Genomic DNA, 22,519 nt, shown 5'->3' with positions numbered 1-22,519 from the left:
GTTGCCACATAGTTACCAATGACATTTTGCTAATTTTTTTTATATGTACTTAAAATTTCAGTAGCATTTCATTCAACTTTCTTGTCAATTTTTACTGTGCACATGCGCACACTTGCTTTAACGCTCAGCTCGACTTGAGAAGTATCGACAGTCACAAAGGCATGCGGCCGCGCGCGCGCGCGCGCACGCGGCCCTCTTCTCTCTCAGACCGGTTAGAAATTCAAAACACAACCGCCTTACACAATCTCCCGTCCTGCACCGCGGCCTAGGAAAGCCTCTGACGGTTATTTTAATTTAACATAAAAAATAAATAAAAATCACAGGGGCGATATTATTAAAAAGTAACTACAGGGGTCGATTGTGCTGTTCGTCAGGCACATTTTGGTACAGGTGAAATATTGCTGCAGGCGCGTTTGATTTTCTATTTATTTTTTGTGTGTGTGACGGCTGTGTGGGGAGCTGAGGAGCAGAGCGGTTGGCGCCACTTTCAAATCCTCCACTGACACAGAATGAGAGTCCGGCTTTCAAATACATTTACACACCACTTCATTTCTCCTTTTCATAATTACTGTAAAACGAGGAGTATCTTAACACAAGTTTGCTTTGGGACATTTTTTTTCTTCGGAAGGTAAGCAGTTCAATCATTACATTTTTACCTTTTTTTTATTATAGTGTGATACTTCGTTATTTATGCGTTTATTCATATGTATGGTTTAGTAAGATACTTTTGGGCTCGTTCTAGTTTTAGGGAAAGAAAGCAAACTGCGTATGCCTCTAAATGTGGTTTTACTGTAAAGTGAAGCCTTTGCCTAACCTCCTGCTTAGTTCGGCTGTGATGAGCTGTTTGAAAACCAGCGTGCTTCACTTTGCAAACCAAACTTCACTCTTTGTCGGACAGCTGCTTTCCTCTTTTCTACACACAGAACGCTCGACGACAAAAACAGAAGCCGTTTCTCTGTATAACTTAGGCAAACGTTAGCAAATGAATTGTTTTATATTTCTGTATCCTAAAAACAAGATATAAGAGATAAGTGAGTGAGCTGAGGAAGCGGACACTCCCCCAGCGACAGCCCCCTCCCCAAAGACCCCAGCCCACACCGGCTGTCCACTGCGACTAAACACGGTTCAAAATTACACTTAAACCGTATTAAAATGAAAAGCTACTTCTTGAGACGGTACTTTGAGGCAAACCTAGCTTCACGCAGTTAGAATTATGCAGAAAAAACGCTCAGACGAACTCGTCGGTTCGCTCGGAAAAAGCCCTGAGTCAGCAGTTTGCCGCAGGCTGTCATCCTGCCATCACACCGCTCAGTGCGGACAGCTCGACTGTCTCCCCAGCTCATAGGCACGATGTTTCAGCAGCAGTCGTTTCAGTATAGCTGAATGGCTTTTAACCATGTTATTAATACACAACTCAGCGTCTGGATGAGATAGTTGTAGGTTACTAATCTCTACATTATAAATGCAACGAAAGTAAAAAATAATAGATTAGTTTAAAAAGTAGGTCCACACTTAGTCATTATGCTAGAATATATAAAGATCTGGAGTGGTTTTATGGTAGGTAAGCCTAAGTATAATTTTCCAGCAAAATGTAGAATAGTAATAGCATAGGTTAACTTTACTCTCATTTAATAGAACCCGTCCCAATAGTATTATGTGCACTAATGTCTAACCTAACATATAGCCAGGCAGTTCTAATACAGACAGACAAAATCTTGCCTTATGGATTAAATAAGAAAAACAGGGGTCAGTAGACTAATATGTGCCTGTTTAAGTGGAGTGTGATATGTGAATGCATTAAAAAGTCCACATGTTCCTCCAACTCCCTCCTCCTGCTCAGCAGTAACTTTGTTAAGTGTGGTTGTTAATGTCTAATATGCAGTCTCACTATTGGACAATCAGACTCAGAAAATCATATAAAAAAAACTGGCTCAGCCCTTCGTTTGAGTTGGCTCACTGAGTGTAGATAATCATATAATGTCCAATGTCTATCTTGAAAAAATGTTTCATTTATGAGTTTAAGAGTTTGGGTTTATTGTTTGAACCCAATTTTTTGTGGGTGATCTAAATAGATGTAAAGTGTAAGTCAAGTAGTCATCTGAACTTCACCTTACTTAATATAAGGAAACGTATCTCAGAGAAAATGCACTTATTCTAAGAATACAGTTAAATATTCCTATGCATGTGCTCACATAAAAGTAAAGTGAAATGTCTTTTCAAGAGCTGCATCTATTGTTTAGCTTCATTATCAGGTGTCATGTTGATTATTGTTATTTGATAGGTAAATAGTAATAAAAAAAAGTATTCCAAATGCCCATACATGTTACAGTAGCCAGAAGTGATGTCTTCAGATAGCTTACTTCGTCTGAGCAACAACACAAAATCCACCATCTGATCAGATCAATTGGAAAAAAATGCTGAATGTCATCACACTAGAAAAGCTGCGACTAGCAAATTTGTGGGATTTTTACTCGATATTATCAAAATTGTCATCAGTCTATTTCCTGTCAGCTGACTGATTATTTATGTCAGTGCTGCATACATCATACTCAAAGAGGTGATGAAGAGTAGCATATAAGATTAATTAACAAGGACTGAGAAGATTCTACCAGTTTTTTAACTACAATCAGAATAACTGGACTGAATGAGACGATAGAGTGAGAGTGAAATTTAAGGTTCAAATAGTCCAGAAATATGAAATTGCCTTTTACATTACATCAAAATACATTTATCAGCTTAAATGTGCATCAGTTTCCCCACATAAACTGAATCTAACTTTCAGAGCCACTGTAGCACAAACACAGCCTCCCTTAATGTAAGGAAGACATCTTCTAAGCAAGTAAGCAACTCTGAGCTGAAACTACCAACAATTTTCATTATCAACTAATTTGACATTTTGGATTAATTGTTAAGTCTATAAAATGTCAGAAAATAGGGGAAAAAAACTTCCCATCTCAGTTTCCCAGATCCCAAGGTGATGTGTTTAGAGGGCCTGATTTTGTCCAACCCACAGTCAAAAAGCTAAAGATAATCAATTTATAATGATTAAAAAAAAAAGGGAAAGCAGCAATCCTCACATTTCAAGCCGATAATGTGTGACATTATTTTGCTTGAAAAATCACTTATACAATTAATTTAAAATGTGTTAACCAATGAATTTCAATGTATAAGGACTAAAGCAGTTGAAACTGAATGCTGTACAGAGGCCAGTATTCTCTGAAATCCTTTGACAGTCATGCCAGTGCCTGATTTTTGATAGCGATATGCAAAATTGTACCATATCGACAACATCTGAAAACAGCTGTTTTTCTACCAAAACCTAATTTCTTTTTCACTCGAGAAAATAAGCCCAGCTTTTCAACTGCTTCAATCTTTCATATTGGCTGAACACACACAGACATACAACAACTGTCCCTCAATAAAACTACATGAGTAACATGAACAAATTTTGACTCAAATCAGGAAGTACTTTATTAAATGATTAAGTAAACAAGTCTGAGAATCTTACCAAGGTATTAAGTTCACACTTTTAGGGGGATTTGTGATTAGAACAAATGTATGGTGAAAATTCATGAGGTGCTCAAAATGTTTTGAGGTTCCACGCAGACATTTTAAGAAACAATGCGTAGTACGAGCCAGTTTTAATGGCTGCGTCACATTATTATCACACTGGAATGATGGCTTAGTGGTAATCTGGAGCCTGGTGGACCTTATTACACACTGTAGGTGCGGTAATTTCTAGTGAAAGGAGTTAAAGTGAAAATAGAAAGCTCTGTATTTTGGGCCTCCCTCGAAGCTTCAGTGTTAAACTGAGTAATGCTCTCCATAGTGTGTCTGGTTGAGGATTTTTTATTTTATTGAAGTAAGAATTCAACCAACACACTGAATGCAGAGCCTTGGTCTTTTTTTATGTGCACTATGTTTTCTCATTGTGTTTGTGCATGTATACACATGCATGCGCAACAGAAAGGGGGTGGGCAGGGCCTCAACGTCCTCTTGGTAAAGCAGTGTAGTTTGAGAGCAGCACTTTCAGCAGACTGAGGGCCAGCCTCCTTTCTGCCGACTCCCATCTCATGACCAAATTACATGAGAAAATGTAGGATAGTTAGGCAAACGGTGAACCCAGCCATCAGGGCAATTAACAGGATATTTCTGCATTAATGCCCATCTGCCTGTGTCTCTCTTTAGCCCTTTCTTTCTGTATCTCGATGTATAAAAGTTGGCCTGATGCACTTACTTACCTCGTGTTTTTGCTGTGGTTTCTGGTTTAAAATTTGCAACTTTACCCTTGAAAGTAGACTTCTTAAACCTTGTGTATGAAAGTGTAGAGAGCTTTCTCTCAGAGCCACACTTTCTTCATTTTATCTCCCTCCCTCTCCTCCCTCCCAGTCTCCTCAGTCTTTTTCTTTCAGTCTGACAACCCAGCAGCTTGGCAGGCTTACAGCTCAGCGCTCGGCACAGCGCAGCAGCCCCCTCACCTCCCACAATTTAATTTTTTACTCCCAAACTGTAGCTCCGTCAGACCCCTCCTTTCACACTTGTCTCACACATGCCCACGGGGACAACCTTAATTTTTTTCAGATTTTTCGGTGCCCCCAAAAATGTCGATTTGTATTGTAGAAAGTGATGGCCAGGGAAAAAGGCTGCAGCCCTGTAGGTTTTTATGCCTACTGAGCCTCCTCACTGTCTCAGTGTGCGTAGCTGTGGCTCCAGCGAGGCAGCAGGCAGCACTAAGGACGACTGGGACACACACACTCACATAGCTAGGAGGTGAAGATGTGAAGGGCCAGGAAGGAAGGATGAGGGGGGGACACTCAGTTTTTGGGGGGCCAATTTTTGGGACTGGGACCAGAACCCCCCAACCCCCCCGACACTCCCCCTCTTACTAGGAACAGAAGCAGGAGCAACCAGAAACCCCTAACAGGCCTTTTTTTCTGCTCTCTCCCTGTCACTATAGTAGACTGAGTATATTCCCATTGATATGTGTTTGTATGGAGCATGTGTTTGTGCTGTAGTGACGTTTTTAGGCCTGCCGTTTTTCCTGATTTCATTTTTATTTGAATATCTTTGTTATCCTGTAATGCAGTGTGTGTGTGTGTGTGTGTGTGTGTGTGTTTGTGTTTGTGTGTGTGTGGTTTGTTTCTTTTTATTTTTTACTATTCATTTTTTAAATTATTTTTTGAGGTCTAGTTATAACTGTGGACTTTGTGTCTGGTTCGTGACACTGGCCTTATGGTAAGAGCATCCACAGAGAAAGTGAGGGAGACCTGTGTTCAGATAACTACCAGTATTCTCAGTAGTTAGGTCTAGTTAATCCTGCCATCATTTGGGTTATGATCTCAGCTGCAGACGGTAAGTGAATCTTTTTTTTTTCTCTGAAGTGCTTAAAATGGCCTCTGTTGTTGTGAATGGAGAGAGCAGTAGGCCACAGAGAGGAGCTTTTCTCAGCTGTGTTGCTTCTCTCTCTTTCTTCCTTTCCCTTCACCACAATTTTAGTTGCGCTCTTTTTTCCTTTTCTCCCTCACCCCCTCCTCTCCCTCTCTCTCTGTTTCATGTTTTTTTCTTTGAATGAGGCTTAGACTTTGGATCTGAATCTAATGCTTGTCTGTTGCTGCTCTCCCAGCTGACATGACCTCTTGTTACAAATCCAATCACCTTCCATCAGCAAAGCTCTTTCTAATTGACTATGTGGTCATATTGTTCTGTAAGGCTTCATGTGAGCAGTGCTGGAGTCTTTTTCCACTTCATCACGTTCATATTTGTCCGAAATATTGACCTCACTTTTCAAATTCCTAATTCGATTTTTTAAGCAATTTTCTAATATTTAATTTGTGGCAGAGCATTTCATGTATATGGGTATTTTTATCACTGAAACCCAACTTTTCTCAAAGTAACAGTTGAAGTACATGAAGTCGGGTGTGGTACTTACAGGCCAGGATTCCCTCCTCCCTCCTGTCCTCAAACTTAATTTCAGCTTTACAGATAAAAAGTGACACAACTGTTTGCAGTGCTATATACTATATATAATGTAGTAAGTGTATAAGTGTGTAGAGTAAGTATTAGTATGGAAACAATTGTTGATTGATTGATTGTCAGTTGACAAAATATTCATGAGAAAAACAATTATGGTAATTGATTAGTCACTTTTTAGGCCACATGAATTGGGTGTGCATGTGTGTGTATGTGTGTGTGTGTGTGTGTGTGTGTGTGTGTGTGTGCGCACACACACACATACACATGCATACATATATACATGCATACATATATCTGTGTGTGTGTGTGTGTGTGTGTGTGTGTTCATGTGTGTAAACAGTTGTTTGTTGCAGCCCAATACAGCACAACTGTAAGTTTTAAGTTACATCCTAATTACAGTGTAGATCAACAGAAAATAACAGTTTTGATAATGAGTTATTTGCTGAAGTCATTTATTAAGCGAATATATCAAACAAATCTTTGACTGTCAGTTAAAACGTGCATTTGGAGACACTTTGACTCTGAAAACTGTGATGAGCATTTTTCACTTTTTTTCCAGCACTTCATAGAATGAATCAAAAGCAAATAGATGTTTTATCAATAATTGTTAGCTCTACTGTCATTATCACTTTGCAGTAGTCTTGTCTGTAGTTTGTAGTGTGAGACATACATTTTTTCAACCACATAAATATATAAATAAAACAAATATGTACATACCGAGGTGCCTATCCCTTTTTTGATTTTTGAGATGAGATTTATCATAACACTGGATTTTTAGAAGGTTTTTTTTGGAATGGAGAAACTTCATTTGTCAGGTATTTAATTCATTAAATTAGCCAAAAGAAATCTGTGTATTTTATCCATAAACAATGATTCACCTGATTCTTAAGAAAATGTACCACATCACAATATTTATCGATACTGCTATATACAATTGCAAGTGCCCTGTTTGAGAATTTTTACCCATTACGCCCATCCCTAAATGGTAATTATATAGTATATCCTACATTTTAAAGACAAGTTTTATTACTCTGGCTTACACACTTTCTGTATGTACCAGGGCTGAAATGAGTCCACTTTGATGAAAATGTAAAGCAGCTCACCCTAGTACTCATTTAACTACTATCACTTCATGTAATCATTGACTCTGACATTGTCTCTGTGAGGACCTTCATTTTGTTTTGTTGGAATCCTCGTGGAACAGCTTCATTCTGCTCACATGGCCCAGGTATGGCTGCTTTGGCTGCACTCCCTTGGTTATGTGGCATTAATATGGCTGCATCAGATATGGAATCAGTTAACTTCACAGCTAACAACAATGCTTGTAACATCTGATTCACATCTGATAATTCTGATAAATTTCTATTGATCCAAACTGGTGCCAGTTTGTTCAGTGTGGTTTTGCTCCTTTTTTCTCTTTCATATCCCTGTTAATTGAAAACCTTTCATTAAAATAAATAAACCATTTAAGGACCTCAATTTGGTGGACACTTGAATGTTGATGTTTTATAGACTAAACCATTAATCAGTTCATAAAGCAGTAATCATTGGCTGTGTACCAAAACAATAGTTAGTTGCAGTTTTCTGTCATGACATTTTGGTCTGTGTGGATAGTTATGCATCTTTTCGCATGTTCTTCAATAAAATATAACAAAAGTAGGTTAAGATAATTCCTTCAGTCTGACTTTATTTATATTTTCTTATCCTCTCCCCTGACTCACGATAGACTGAGCTCCATCTCACTTCAGCCTGCTGAGTAGATTCAGGAGTGAAATGAAGTATAAAACATTGGGATGAAGAGCCTCTGAGCTGGACCAATAAACAGTCATTTTAATACTACTGCACGTGGCATTAGTCTTGATTACTTCCAAGGAGCCACATCACAACATGACCCCACCCCACGCCCTCCGATTAACTCATCTTTTCCTTTTCCAGTGTATAATGTGTGACCCTCTGCAGACCTGCAGGTAAGATGGTTTTCAGCTGATTGTACCTTCTCTCTTGATCCTTTTGTCCTCCAGCTGCAAACTCCATCTGCTTCACTTTTTATTATAGCTGTTTCACATGGCTCCTTTTGGGTCATTTAGATTGCAGTTTGTGTTGTAGGCTGATACGTGTTTCATTTTAACAGCAGAAACTGAAATCCTGCTCGTGTGGTCCGTGTATGGGCAGTAGACACTAGAAAGTTTTGGAAATCAAAACAGTTCAGCCACATCGGACATATCGGATTGAAAAATAAGATTGTTTTCCACACGTGGTGTTTTTGTCTGCAAAGACATCTCTATGGTTTTAAAAGTTAAGTCCTCAAAAATGAAAATGTCTTAAATCAATATCTGCCAATGAAGTATGATTCTTTCACTAATGGTGCTGTTTCTAATTAAATGACATTTTGAGAAATCATCCTTAGTGCGTTGAAATGGCAGAATGAGGCAAGAGATATGACACCTGACTGACAAGCTGCTCTGTGCTGTTAACTAGGCAAATAACCTCATCATTACCAGGTTGAAAACTCGTGTTTAAAAAGATTTAGATGAGATGTTAACATTTTTGCAGGACGAAGAGAGATAACACACACACACACACACACACACACACATATGCACTTGTTTTTTGACTGTTTCTGCCATTTGCTTCTGATGTTTTTATGTTTCCATCATCATGGTGATTTTCAGTTGGATTTTTTCCCGCTGTGTTTTTCTGTGGCACTACATTTGATTTGCTTTCAGTGTAAATAAGTCTTCAGAAATGTAATGCAGGAATTTTGTAATATATGAAATGAGCCTGAGAAAATACATGAGAAGGTTGATTTACACGAGTTTTGCCCACTAAGCACTGAAACACAGTGAGGAAGAAAACAGACAAAATAGGAAAAAAGTGATAATGTGGTATTCCACATATACTGTGTAACATAGTTGTGAACATAAATGCAGATTTTATTCAAAGTTTCCATTGTAATGTTTTAAGAAAATAGACAGTGCTTCTGTTCACTCTTCTACTTTTTGTCTTCCTCTTCCTCCATTTTGTCCTCCTCAGCCATTTTGTTTATGTTACCGTAGATGTTCTTTATAAATGATACAAAACATCTTCTTCATAATAATTCGATTCATCCTGTCATTTATAAGACAGTTACACCTTTGGCTGAAGTGAGCTGCTAAAAGAAAACCCATTTTTTTAAGCAATGTTCAACTATTATGTCTGCAGTGTACAGTTACATTAAGATATTAAGGGATGTTTTATGGAAATTAAATAGATTAGTAATTAACACAAACCTAAACTAACATGGGGAATTAGTTAAAAAAAAAAAGACAACAAAAAAAACAAAACAATAACCAGCAGAACAACCTTGTTATGTCTGTGTTAAACTGATGTGTTTTCCCTCAGAGCAGTGTGCAGTCTGAGGCAATAAATGGGATGGCCTCGTGGTCTCAGTGTGTCCAGGGTGCGCTCTAGCAGCACATCATGTTTTGCAGATATGTGCTGAATCACTCCAAATCATTATGTGCTGCCACTGTGAGCCCTGGGGTTCCCATCAGCACACTGGGAGCAGCTCCCAGTCAAACCTTACATATGTTACGCTGCAGTAACTCCCATTACTGCTTCTTAAAGGTCAGGTGATGCACATCCTCTGTCCACGTGGGTATGTGTATTCATTGTGTGAGTGTTCAGCTCACTGCATCACGGTGTCCTCTGGCACAGTTCTCTGTGTATGTACATGGAACATCACAACTCTTTGACTATGTTCCAAATGCTCTTTGAGTTTGGTTTATTTTGTTCTTTTTTTTTTTTTTTTTTTCTCCAAAAAACCCCCCCCCAAGTTACACTCAGTAACATCAATGCAACACTTTTGTATTGTATGGCACCACAATTGAATATTTTTTTGTGTGTTTCTTAGTGTTAGTATACAACCCTGATTCCAAAAAAGTTGGGACTCTGCAAAACATGAATAAAAACAGAATGCAATCATTTGCAAATGAGCTGTTCCTGAGCTCATGTAGTAATATCCTTTAACCAGTCATGTGTTCACAAAGCACTGAACCTCACTCCATTCTTGTGAATGACTAAGCCTTTTGAGGATGCCCGTTCATACCCAATACTGATGCTCTCACCTGTTACCAATCAACCTGTTTACCTGTGGAATGTTCCAGACAGGTGTTTTTGGAGAGTTCCATAACTTTCCTAGTCTTTAGTTGCTCCTGTCCCAACTTGTGTGAAATATCTTCATTAGTTTTTTTTTTTAAATATATGAAGCTGATGAGGTGAAACAGTAAATATATTGGCAAACAATCACATTCTGTTTTATTTATGTTCTGCACTGCATCCTAACTTTTTTGGAATCAGGCTTGTATGTTATCAGGCCTGTAAGCCAGTGAGTGTGAAAACTGGACAAACTGGTCAACTTTTACACCACTAATAAGCCATTCAGCATAAACAAAGGAATCTGTTAATTTACATTTATGACAGGGTTCTGAGTGTCCTGATTAGTGAGAGAGCAAAATGCTGTTCAGCTGACTAACCACATGTTTACTCCTCATTAAAAGTCATTAACAAAATAAACGAACACCGAAACTGAGTTTCAGCCCCATAAACCAATTTCATTTTTAGAAACTATTCACAATACTAGCAAAGTTGGTAACAAAAGGAACCAAAGTCAAGTTTATTGAAATAAAAATGTGTCTAGTATGAAGTGGATCTTTCTGTTCACGAGTTGGACGGACTTGTATGCCAGGGGTTGTATTCTAGGGAAGAAAATCAGAGTGAATGGATTAAGCACAGACTGATAGACTTAGAGCACAGTTTATGTGGCTTTCACAATAAAAGCCATGGATTGTATTCTGTTGAAAAAAAAAAAAAAACTTTCAGTGTAATTTATACTCTGTTCTGATTGGCTCATAGTCTCTTTACAGCGTACAGCAAACAGAAGAGGACATTTTTGTATTAAGCATGTTTTTCAAACAGCAATTAATGAATCCATCTATTTCAGAAGAAATGAGTCATTTGTTTGCTTGAATTGTTTATGTTGTACTGTACTGTTAACATTTTAGGGAAGGAATGTCCGCCATCATCAAGACCCACCTTTAAAATAATGGAGCAAAGCATATCCACACATCTGTCCAAAATTTAAAATAAACCCTGTCTGTTGCCAACTGTGTTGCTAACTGATAGCATTAAAAGCTGGCCAGTATTATTGCAACTGTCTGTTGTAGCATTACAACTGCATAAAAAAAGAATGTTGAAGGGACAAGTACATATATATATGATAATCAAACAATATTAATATGGTTACTAAAGTAATAAATTCAGTATTTGTAGGCCAAAGCACAGCTGCTGGCCAGCTGTTAGCACGATGTGCTACTCCCTAACTGACCAGAGCAGACACAATAATTCAAGGGGAAGTTGTTAATTGGAGAGCACATGTAAGTAGGTTGTCTGCACATTTTTTTTTTATTTCAAATTATCGTAGCTCATTCTAAGTGAGAACATTCGAAATCCTAAAAAAGATTAGAATAGCTCACATTACAATGTTTGCAGATATCAAATAACCAAAAATGTCCATGGTGATGTTGACTGATACTAATAGATATTTATGTTCACATCATTGCTTTTATGTGTCATTGCCATCAGTGCAGTTTATTTGTGCCATAATAACTGCGATATTATACTGTAACTAGTCTTACTTTGGGGCAGATGAAGACATCACAGTGCTTTAGAAGCAGCTGTCCTGAATAAGACAAAGCAGCACCAAGCATCTGCTGTCACTGAAGGACTGATGGCAGGGCCTGTTCAACCACCTGCAATACAATTATTTTTTTATTTTTATTTTTCCCAGCAGCTGATGTGCCAAAGTCATTCTGTAAGATGTTGACTACCACAATGTCACTAAATTTCCATCCATTCATACACAGGTGGTAACATTTATATAGAAACAGCCCATTTTGGCTAAAATAAATGATAACGCATTAAAGATTAATTACCCAGATTAAATACTGAAAGAATAATAATAAAAAAAATCATTTCTTAAAAGGGGGTTTTGGTGTTAAATTCTTTTCTTAAATGTATGAATAGTTGTGGACCTGGTGACTTGTCTTTTTAAAGAACAATACTAAAAGTGAGTGTAACCATGACCTAAAACTTAACCTACTCATAGTCAAAAATTCTGTCTGTAACTGGAAGAGAAAAAAAAAAAAGAAAAAGAAAGATCCATAACTGAACCAAACCAACTGGCTCTGTGGTTATTTTTGTCTTTTGCCAAAGTCACTTCATATTATTGTTGCAAAGAACAGTCTCATCACTTTTCAAAGGATTTGATTTGTGGACAAGCACAAAGAGAATTCAGTGACCAGCTCGTGTTCACACATACAGCAGAGGTTAGATATATGCTGAAAAGAAAAGAAATGCAGCTGTAGTTAACAAACAGTCTGACACTCTGAAGTGTTGCAGTCAGCATTTATTAACCACACAGTGGAAGTCCATGTTTCAAGATATTTGATTTTTCTGTGTGTGTGTGTGTGTGTGTGTGTGTGTGTGTGTGTGTGTGTGTGTGTGTGTGTGTGTGTGTTGGGGCAGTATGTCAGGCTGTAGCAGCACATCATTACTGGTAGTTCTCTTTCCATTGCCAGTATGATATGTGCTGCTCCTGTCAGACACACACTCACTCTTCAACACCATTTTCTTTCAGCCGATGAAAACACATGTACAGTGTCAATTATTAAATGACCTATTAATTCAACATATTGGTATTTGAGGGCTGACAGGAATGTGTTTGGTTTATTAATAAAATATTTGAAAAACACTCACTCTTCAACACCATTTTCTTTCAGCCGATGAAAACACATGTACAGTGTCAATTATTAAATGACCTATTAATTCAACATATTGGTATTTGAGGGCTGACAGGAATGTGTTTGGTTTATTAATAAAATATTTGAAAAACAAAGTGTCTGCTTCTTTTCATGTTTCTTTATACTAAACTAAGTAAGGATTATTTTCATACAGATTAAACTGGACCAAGGAACTTGGAACTTTACTTGATTTCAAAGATAAGGACTGGATGTTATTGTGTTGTGGTTATTTTGGTCTCCAGCAGTACAAAATGAAGTTTCAGGACAGCATTTATATCAGTGTAATTTAACAGCATGTTGAGCTATTACACTCATTCCCTCCTATTAAACTGCAGTGGTCCACTTCTGTGCACCTTTAAAGGACAACACCACAGTTTTATGCCTATTTTATATGGTTTACAGCTAGCTTATATATTCCCTCTAATCATTTTCAAAGGCATACCATAGTATTTCAGATTGCTACATGTGATTTTCCCACATTCAGCATTGCCACTGGTTTCACTTCATTTCAGTCTGCTATGATATACGTGTTTGAGATGGACTCTTCCTCACAGTGAGCGTTATGTGTGGTGATACAAATATTGTCAAATTTTAGTTATTTAATTGACATTCAAACATACTCAGGTTCACAGGTGTATCCAAATTAACAAATAATGACAAAAGTAATCAAGGTTTGCTTGTTAGCTTCAGCAGAGCTTTCAACTGCATTTTAAGGTTTCATCAGTTGTCATTGAGCTGTTTAGTCTTCATCAGCAGGATGAAGTTTGCTGATTCCATCTCTATGACAACTGGGCAGACTTTGGGATGTAGTTCAGAAAAAGACACTAGTAAATTGACCTTGAGATAAAGGTACTGTTTTTTTTTAATTAGTATTACAACTTAAATACATACCTAAAAATCAGTATTATTGTCAACTCAAATGTGTTTGGCATTTTGGTCTCTTAAGCCTCAAACACACTCGCAATTTTAACAAGTCATATTGAAAATGTAGTGGAATCAAAATGTCCAAAATGTCTTTGTTGTTCTAAATACTCAAATAACTACTGAAACATGTTAACATCTGCTAATACAATATACAAATGTGGCAAGTACATGAAATGCAGTAAAATATTACAGTTGACAATGTTCAGATATCTGCTTTCTAATTAATCCCTGTCCTTTTGCAATATAGGTGCATCATGTGCAAGCAAAAACAACAACAGTGTTTCATTTTATCGATAAAGCTGAAATTCTCTGCTGCACTGTGTTCGTTCCTGACTTCTCTTTAAAGAAACAGGAAATATGATCCTTGGGAGCTTTATCATTGGATAAAGTCTGTCTTGCAAATTTTAGGATTTTCTGGATGCTACAAACAAAAAATCAATGAGGAGGAAGGGACATGGTCTAAAGAAATAAAAATGTCTTGAAGTAAAAAATAAAATAAGACTCGAAATGATTCTTTAAAGTCTCAAAAAAGTGGGATGCAGTTGATTGGATAAGAGTCCTGTATGAAGCAGTCCTGCAACACAACATTCAATAATGCACTCTGATGCATGTGGTCACCATCATTTGTTTTATTACAAGTTATTTTCATAGTTTTGTCCATCATTTCTATGAAGTTCACAGGAAGTGAAAGGTCAGCGGGAGAGTAAAGGAAGGTCACTGGGATTCATGATGAGGCTTGAGTCCAGGTTCAGGTTATCTATGGAGACATGAGAAAACAGCAGTGTATATGTCTTAGCCCCAAGACTGTCCAACTCAACATGCAAACATGCAAGTCTTTGAAAACATCTCACAAATAGAGTTTAGAATATAAGAATTATATATATATACACACACACACACACACACACATGCATGCATACATACATACATACATACATATATATATACACACACACACACACACACACACACACTGTATACTGTATTTTTTAACACATTACTCAAACTAAACGGTGCATTTGTTGTGATTATTACAGATTTGGTGTTCTAAGGACAGGCAGCACAATTGTCTATGTGGGATTGAGTTAAATAAAAGTGTGTGTGTTCATGATAATAAAGGAACATGTCACCCAGTGCAATAGTGTGGCTCATTGATGTGTCACACACACACACACACACACACACACACACACACACACACACACACACACACACACACACACACACACACACACACACACCATGCTTGCTAGCGGGATACATTCTTTGTTGGTTTTGCACATGAGGTTCATTGACATGGAGAAAAATATAGTGAGCGCTGATCCTGTTTTCATTGAACACATTAAGTCATCAGTGTTTGTGTAATAAATGAATTGCACTGTGTGTTAACACACATAGCCCATTAGAACTATAGCCATGATGTGTCATTTTTATGTGCCTTTAGTGTCTTTCAGATCATTAAGACCACATGAGAAAGATTCCATAATTAGCTTACTGTAAATAAGAAGTCCATAAATAGAAGCTTTATGCAAAAGATGCTATTTTTGGTCCATCACAGTAAATATGGAAAACATAATCTGACTCAGTAGCAGCTGAAAGGGCAGGACTGGGTGTTGTTCAAACATTTGACAGACTAGTGCCGATACTTGTGTTTCAGTACTGATTCTGATGACAGGTTTTTCAACCAAACTCTCTTTTACATTGATAAGAGAAGCTAAAGTTGTAAAATGGTAAATGACCAAGGACTTTAAATCAGAAAGTGATCACAGAATAAATCAAGATTATGACAGGTGTCACCAACTTTCGCTATTAAGTGCATTTTGGTCAGTGCCATACACAGTACTGATGTTCAGTGTCCATCCACACTCAAAAATCTGAGTGTCTCCCCCCCACAATACATTTCAACAGATGTTCATAAACCTCACCTTGATCAAAGTTGTTGCTTTTTTTGGAGTTGGATCCTTCACCCAATCCTTCGATGTCCACAAGATCACTGTTGACATCTGAGTCATTCAGAGCACTGAGGGTCACATCTACATACGTACACACACACACACACACACACACACACACACTTCAGTTTCATTTATATAGCGCGAAATCACTACAGAAGTTGTCTCAGGACACTTTAAATATTGAGCGGATGTTACACAAACACACACAGCAAAAGGCTGAAAATATGTAGTACTGTTTGTGGACACAGGAAAAATTAAAATAAAATTAGGTAAAAAAATTTTAAAAAGGAATTTAAATGATAAATACTTGACAGGTGACAGCTTAAAAAACAAAGACAAAAAAAACAGTTATGATGTGTGATTGTCGGTTCATATTGTAAGTATGTAAATGTTAATATTCGTACACTTGTGACCAAACAGTGCTGCACAATGGGACATGAGCATATGCTATGAAAGAAATGCTCTGTATGATTACTTCAATTACATTAATTCACAATTTTGTTTTTCATTACATTTTTGTAAAGTACTTGTTTTGATCATTTACATTGTTAATTTCCATACAGTGCAAACACACATTTACACAAGAGATGAATGGTACAAATTAAGCTCAAATATAAATTAAAAAACAGAAATATTTTAGAATCTTATGGATACATTACTTTACGTGACATTAGTTAACTTTGGTGTTAGGGGTCACTTAACTTCATGTTAGTTCAACATATGGATAACTTATCATAACATATCAAATTCATCTTGTTTGTAACATTAAAATAGTGTAACTTCGCAACTATGAAATGTTTTTCTCTGTTACTTGGCTTCAGCATTTCTTTTGTTTGAAATCCAAAAGCAGCACAAAGGTCTGGCATCTACTATTTCAACGGGTCTGCACCTGCTACAATATGGTGGCAGCAGAGATGCATCCTCACAAGGCAGGTGCGTCATCTACTACATACACTGTATGCATATGGAAGTTTTACCATATGGCATAAGTGGGCAATTCCACCAATAGGCCTTGTGTATTTGTGTTTTCGTGTTTTTTTTGTTTTTTTCAATTAAATTTAATTAATGAAACAGACCAAACCAATGATAATCTGTAATGGAATAAAAATGAATGTGCCTTCATGTAAATGCAGGCTTATCCAATCAAATATCTAGATTTGTCTATTGTCACCCACATTTCACATTGATAGACTATTCTATCTTGTGCCAAATCAAATGACATAGCAATTCCGGTTAGCATCAGAGACAGACAACAGCAACCGATATGAAGTGTTTTCAAAGTGGACTGAGAAGATAAAGAGGAAGATGCTCAGTGTCAGTGAACGAGTTTAACAAAAAGCAGACTGTTGAGAACTTCATGGTGCACAAGACTTACAGAACGATGTTCAGACAGGTGAGTACAATGACAGAGGGACATCAACAACCACTGCGTTGCCTAGCAATGTAGCACTGTGTGCACACGCTACTCAGTGCATAAAAAACTATGCAGCTCTCTTTGCTTTCACATGTGTGTTTGCAGCTGCAGCTGCTGTGGATTTTATACTACCTGCTGGTGATCTGTACCATGATCAGCAGATATTTCACTATCCACAGACAAGTATTTTTTTGTATTGTGTAATGTCTACAAAATTAGTTATTTGCAAATATGCATAACTAACTCTGTAAACATGCACTGAATTCATTTTGTATTTTGCATACAAATATGTTTTACAAATAGTTTCACAACAAAAATACATGTCAAGTGATATGAACGCATTTGAGGATCAATTGTGCATTTGAAATAGTTTTTGCATATTTCCATATCACTTCCTGTCAGTTTGTGGGCCATGTGTCAGTTGTCACTTCCCTCCCATGTGTTAGTGTAATTTTGTCCAGTTCGCGCTGCAGCAGACCTGCAGAAAAACATCCACATATGTGAGGTGCAATTAGCAGCCAGCAGGTGGTGACATTCCCTCCCATAAACTGGTGGAAAAATGGTCTTTACTGGAAGAAGGCCAGAGTCTGCCTTGCATCTGCATCCTCACTACAGGAAACGAGGAGAAGGACAGCAGCCTGGCTAAAAGTGTAGTAAAAGTACACTGGAATGCATATTCTTCAGTGGACTATATGTAATACATGTACTTACTACACTTTAACAAAACTTTCTTTAAAAACTTCTGACAGACAATATCACAGTATATCATCATCAGACTGTACTCTACAATAACTAGACTGTATCAGTGCACACACAGCAACAGTTCGATAAAACAGGGAACATCTGCACATCAGCTGTGGGTGAATCAGGGAACGGTCCACGCGTCAGTCACTGGCACTGAGCCAGATGCCGATCTGCTCCTCAAGTTGACATACTGTTCATGACTGAAGATCATTTGAAATTCTTCAGTTCAAATTCTCATTTGGGTCAGTCCTTTAGTTTGGTGGTTTGTTAAGTGAAAAGAACTGCTTCTAAATACTTTTTTGTTCACCAGCTATGACTGAATTCAGCAAAATGGAGAGGGGCCTCATACTGGTCTTTACCTGGGACCTCCAAATCACTAAAACCACCCGACTGTATCTATAAGCGAGTTGTCATGACAAAATGAGGTGGAACCTTCAATTCATCAACCGAAACCAAAACCCCAAACACGTCCACAAAGAGGAAACAAATGAAACAATGAATGAAACAAAGGAACACCATCTCGTGTTGCTCTCTGTTGCAGGTACAAGGAGCTACTTGTCACTGCCTGATCTGGTTGGGGAACAGTTTGAGTTACAATAATCCATCAGTCAGGCCTTAGGACCTGACCTATGCGCATGCACAGTACCGATCAGGTAGTGTCAAGGCTCCAGAAAAGATTAGAGAAGACAACCCTTATACTGTATGGGTCCTTTTATAAAGTGATGGCTGCCTGCAGATTCTAGTTGTGGTTAATGACTTGAATCTACTGCATTGTGTTAAAGGTACAAAGTGCAAGAATTGGCCATGGAAGGTTGCTTGAAACAAATAGAGGGCAGCATTTCACCAGGGAAGCCAATCAGCCGTGCAGCTAGCAGCCCTATTTGCAGACAAGTCTGCCTTGACCAAGAGCTCGAAGCACCTGATTTAGAGGTGATGTAGTCTGAATCTGGGGATGAAGAATGCATGGCAGGCTGGGACAAGAGAGTCATGAACTGGGAGAGCACCAAGAGGAAGGTTGGTCATCACCCGTGTGGAAAAGCTGCGTATAGAGCTGAAATATGCTCCCATCTAATGTGGAGAACCAGAGTCAGTGATTGCTGTAACTTATAAATGAAGTGTGTTCTATGATGAGTTAACTCGCAATTTAGCTCATCTTAGTTCAGTAAAAGACAGAAAGTTGAATTCAGAATGTGTACAGTTGCATTTTTCTGTTTAATAAGGAAATAGGTTTAAGAATATTTCCTTTTTTGACATTTTGTGAGTTTATTTTTACTTGCTTAAAGCTGCAGTAGGTAAGACGGAGAAGAGAGCAGACTTAGCCTGAAAAGTTGAACTGCGCGGCTGCCGTGACAACCAGTAACATTAGCCTTAGCATTGGAAACAAGCTAACTCTGCCCAACCACTACACCATAGTCGCTAACATACCGTATGCGCTGCGGAGTGTTACTGTAACAATATTAACTTTATGGTTATTTGTTGTCTTAGCCGTATATACTGTTGTTGGCAGCGGTGGTATGGACAGTTCCTCCTTTGCAGGTGGCTGTTGCTCCGCCATAGCTTTCACTAGCTTCCTGACACCGCTCACAGAGCTGTTTGACTGAGCAGCAGCCGACAGCAGCCAGCTGATCAATTAGATTACTGTAAAAGCTAAAACGGCTTCATAAAATCAGCCAATTCCACAGATATGTGACAGCTAGAAAATGTCTGATAATGGTGTCTCTCATCTTACACATTATTGTACATTTTACAAACCTCTGCTAGACCACAAGGTAGCAGTTAAACAAGTTGAACCATGTTGTTGTTATGTTAAAAATGTGCGGAATCTACTGTTTTTGGCTCTGATATTTCCTGTTTGGTCAAGCCCCTGTCGAAAACAATTATTCTCAATAATTAGAATTTACAAAACAGTCAAAATAGGGTGGGACATTAAATTCATGTTAAAAATGATAATCTGTCTGCAATACTGAAGGGCTCTCCATCAGGTCTGATGATTGGAATGTTCAAAACAGAAGACTTTCATGTTGGTTAGGTGGCATGGTGGCACGGTGGTAACACTGTCGCCTCACAGCTAGAAGGTCCGGTGGGCGCCGGGGGCTAAAAACACCAAAAACATGCAAGAAGATCACCACCTGACCAATGGTGACAAAAAGGAACTGGGTACCCGGGCGCCGGTTGGATGGCAGCCCACTGCTCCTGGTCTGCCGCGGAGGAAGGACGACTGGGATGGGTTAAAGGCGGAAGACAAATTTCACCTGTGCATGACGTGTGTGTGCATGGATGTATCTGTGTGACAAATAAAGGGGATTGTCCCTCTGATTCTTCTTCTTCTTGTAGAGATGTCTTTGACATCGTTTTACTGACTCACCTGCAGTCTTCTGTTTCTTTAGGGAGGGCTGGCGGGAGGGGGAACCTTGTAGTCCTGAGGCCATGACAACCTGACCTGAGGGCACAGAGATGACAGTTGGAGTGCCCGGCGCTGCCATAGAAACGGTAGCCGTGGCTATCTTGATGACCTTCTTAGATCCTTCAGAGGAGGCAGGCAAAGTGCTGTCCTCATACAGCTTCCTCTTCACTGTGCTCTTCGTCTGACCACTGGAGGGAAGGTGGAAACTAAACTGACTTTAGTATTTAGACTAGGTTAACAGCAGCATCCACAAGGATTAGGATTCTTTACAAATGTATCAAGATGTACGGTGTGAGTCAATTGCAGTCTTTATTCCAAACTAGCCTATGCACATTCACAGATTCACTGAAGATCACTATTTTTGTGCTGAACACTGACCTGAAACTGATACCAATCTTTTTATCTGACTCAAGGTAAGATGGCCAACAACTGCATCCCCAGCATGAGTATCACTCCTTCAGCTCCTGAAAGTGCCTTTTTTCACTGTCATCTGATTGTAACTGTAATACCGTAATACTGTATGCTTGATACCATTATGTGGAAATAAAATAAAACCAACAAAGCACTTGAGCGCCACTGAGCCATTAGCCTGATGGCCAAGAGGGTCTCATTAACCAAGCATGTCCCACCGAGCTCCAAAAAACACATTTCTACTCTTAATGGGCAGAAATACACTTAATGAATAAGACTACTAGCAGACACCACTAGTGTTGTTTTGGGACAGGCTCATTGGCTGACATGTTTGACCAGCTCCATTTGCTGCCACAGATGCCAAATTTATCTCAAACAAGCCCAATTTCTGCTTTGTCAATGGTCTATTTAGAACATCGGCACCCCTGCAAACTTCTCTGTTCAACTGGTGTTTCACCATTTATGTGTATGAGTATTTGTGTGTGTGTTTGCAGTTACCCTGTAGGACTGGAGTCTGCCACCGGGTGAAGCTGCATGGTGAGCTCTCCAAGTTTGGTGAAGGCAGCTCCAGCTGCAGAGAAGATCTCACCCACCTGTGGAACACACATTAGCATCAAAACTGGACTCAGCAACAGTGCCCAGTGCCACTTGTACTTTCACTCTGACTATTTGCAGGGAAATGTAAGACTCAAGTGAAACTGAAAATGTAGTTCCATGGAGAAGTAGCATGTATCATTTAACAGGCAGTGGACACAGTCACATCAACAGTGCATTGTGAGGCATTCACTACATGAACAAAAGTATGCAGAAACTTCAACACTCAGAACAATCCAACCATATGTGATGGTTGAACATGTGAATCTGAAGCTATCGGCATTCATGTCCTGCTCTAAAAGCCCCCACTCTTCTGGTTTCAGACTTTTCACCAGATGCTGGAATATGGCTATGGGGATTTGCTCCCATTCAGATACAAGAGCATTGTAGAGGTCCAACACTGATGCTGGGTAGTAAGGCCTGGCTAACAGTCAGCATTCCAGTTCATCCATAAGGTGTTGAATGGGTGAGAAACAGGAGTGGACCAAACACTCTGTTACAAGAAGCGCTGTGTTTCAAATAGCATTGCATACTGGAGCATTCAGATTTACCTCCATGGAAGGTTGCATTTGCTGTATGAAGAAGCTTATTGGGAACTGATCAGATTTGGGGGGAAAAGGGTTTAGACATGATCACAGATGTTCAGAAGAATATGTAATGTAGAATGATCTGGAAGAACTGATCGGGCTCTGACTTTACTGCACTGCATCTATCTCTCAATACTCGGTGCCATTAAACTCACGTTCTATGATACTCCCGCGAGCAGCTGCGGGAAATGTACTGAGGAGCTCGTGCGTTTGTATACAAGTAAATACGTGCTATTCAGACCGGACTAACTATGCGTTAAGATACTTTTGTGGCGACACACTACATCTCACTTGCGGTTCATGTGAAAAAATGACTTACTTTAGTGGAAGCTGAGGTCATTTTACGGATCTCTGTAGTACCATAGACTATGTATAGTCTATGAGTAGAACTCAATGATGCCTTCAAGCGGACGGAACGGCGGCTAAGATGCTAACAGCGTAGCTAGGTTGCATTTGGTGCTCCTTCTGGTGTAGCTATCTGAGCATCTAGAAATCTGCTCTTCAGCCACTTTCAGTGTTGGTGCCTGGAAAAGTCCAACATTTGATCAGAGAGCTGCATGGTGCTATTAATCTTGTATCTATGATTACCGCCGGGAACAGATATTGTAGATCTTAGGCATGCACTGGATACAACCAGAAGGCTTATGCTGCCTTTAGGGTCTCCTCGTAATTTC

At 38.7% G+C, this 22,519-nt stretch overlaps 1 protein-coding gene across 2 annotated transcripts; it reads right to left on the bottom strand.

Annotated features, from left to right (window-relative positions):
• Positions 1-14,350: 14,350 nt before the first annotated feature.
• LOC143317265 (BPTF-associated chromatin complex component 1-like) lies at positions 14,351-22,519 on the bottom strand. Of its 2 annotated transcripts, none has more exons than XM_076725321.1 (5): positions 22,165-22,519; positions 21,163-21,257; positions 20,215-20,459; positions 15,662-15,769; positions 14,351-14,493 (listed from the first exon to the last, which is right to left on the bottom strand). In XM_076725321.1, the coding sequence occupies exons 1-5, from the start codon at positions 22,183-22,185 to the stop codon at positions 14,429-14,431; spliced, it is 534 nt and encodes a 177-aa protein (XP_076581436.1). In that variant the 5' UTR covers positions 22,186-22,519; the 3' UTR covers positions 14,351-14,428. The 2 variants fall into 2 exon arrangements, with proteins under 2 accessions (XP_076581436.1, XP_076581437.1); XM_076725322.1 differs by having other exon boundaries at positions 20,215-20,441; positions 22,165-22,508.

This window comes from Chaetodon auriga, chromosome 24 (assembly GCF_051107435.1).
Source record: "Chaetodon auriga isolate fChaAug3 chromosome 24, fChaAug3.hap1, whole genome shotgun sequence".
In the NCBI taxonomy this organism is placed as follows: Eukaryota; Metazoa; Chordata; class Actinopteri; order Chaetodontiformes; family Chaetodontidae; genus Chaetodon; species Chaetodon auriga.
This window is presented reverse-complemented; position numbering and strand designations above follow the sequence as displayed.

Bases quoted from the DNA above. Each gene is read 5' to 3' on its own strand.
- LOC143317265 (XM_076725321.1), bottom strand. From the start codon at position 22,185: ATGACCTCAGCTTCCACTAAA. The intron at 21,258-22,164 runs GTAAGTCATTTT...TGTGTTCCACAG, and splicing joins TGACCTCAGCTTCCACTAAA to GTGGGTGAGATCTTCTCTGC. The intron at 15,770-20,214 runs GTGAGTCAGTAA...GTACGTATGTAG, and splicing joins AAAGAAACAGAAGACTGCAG to ATGTGACCCTCAGTGCTCTG.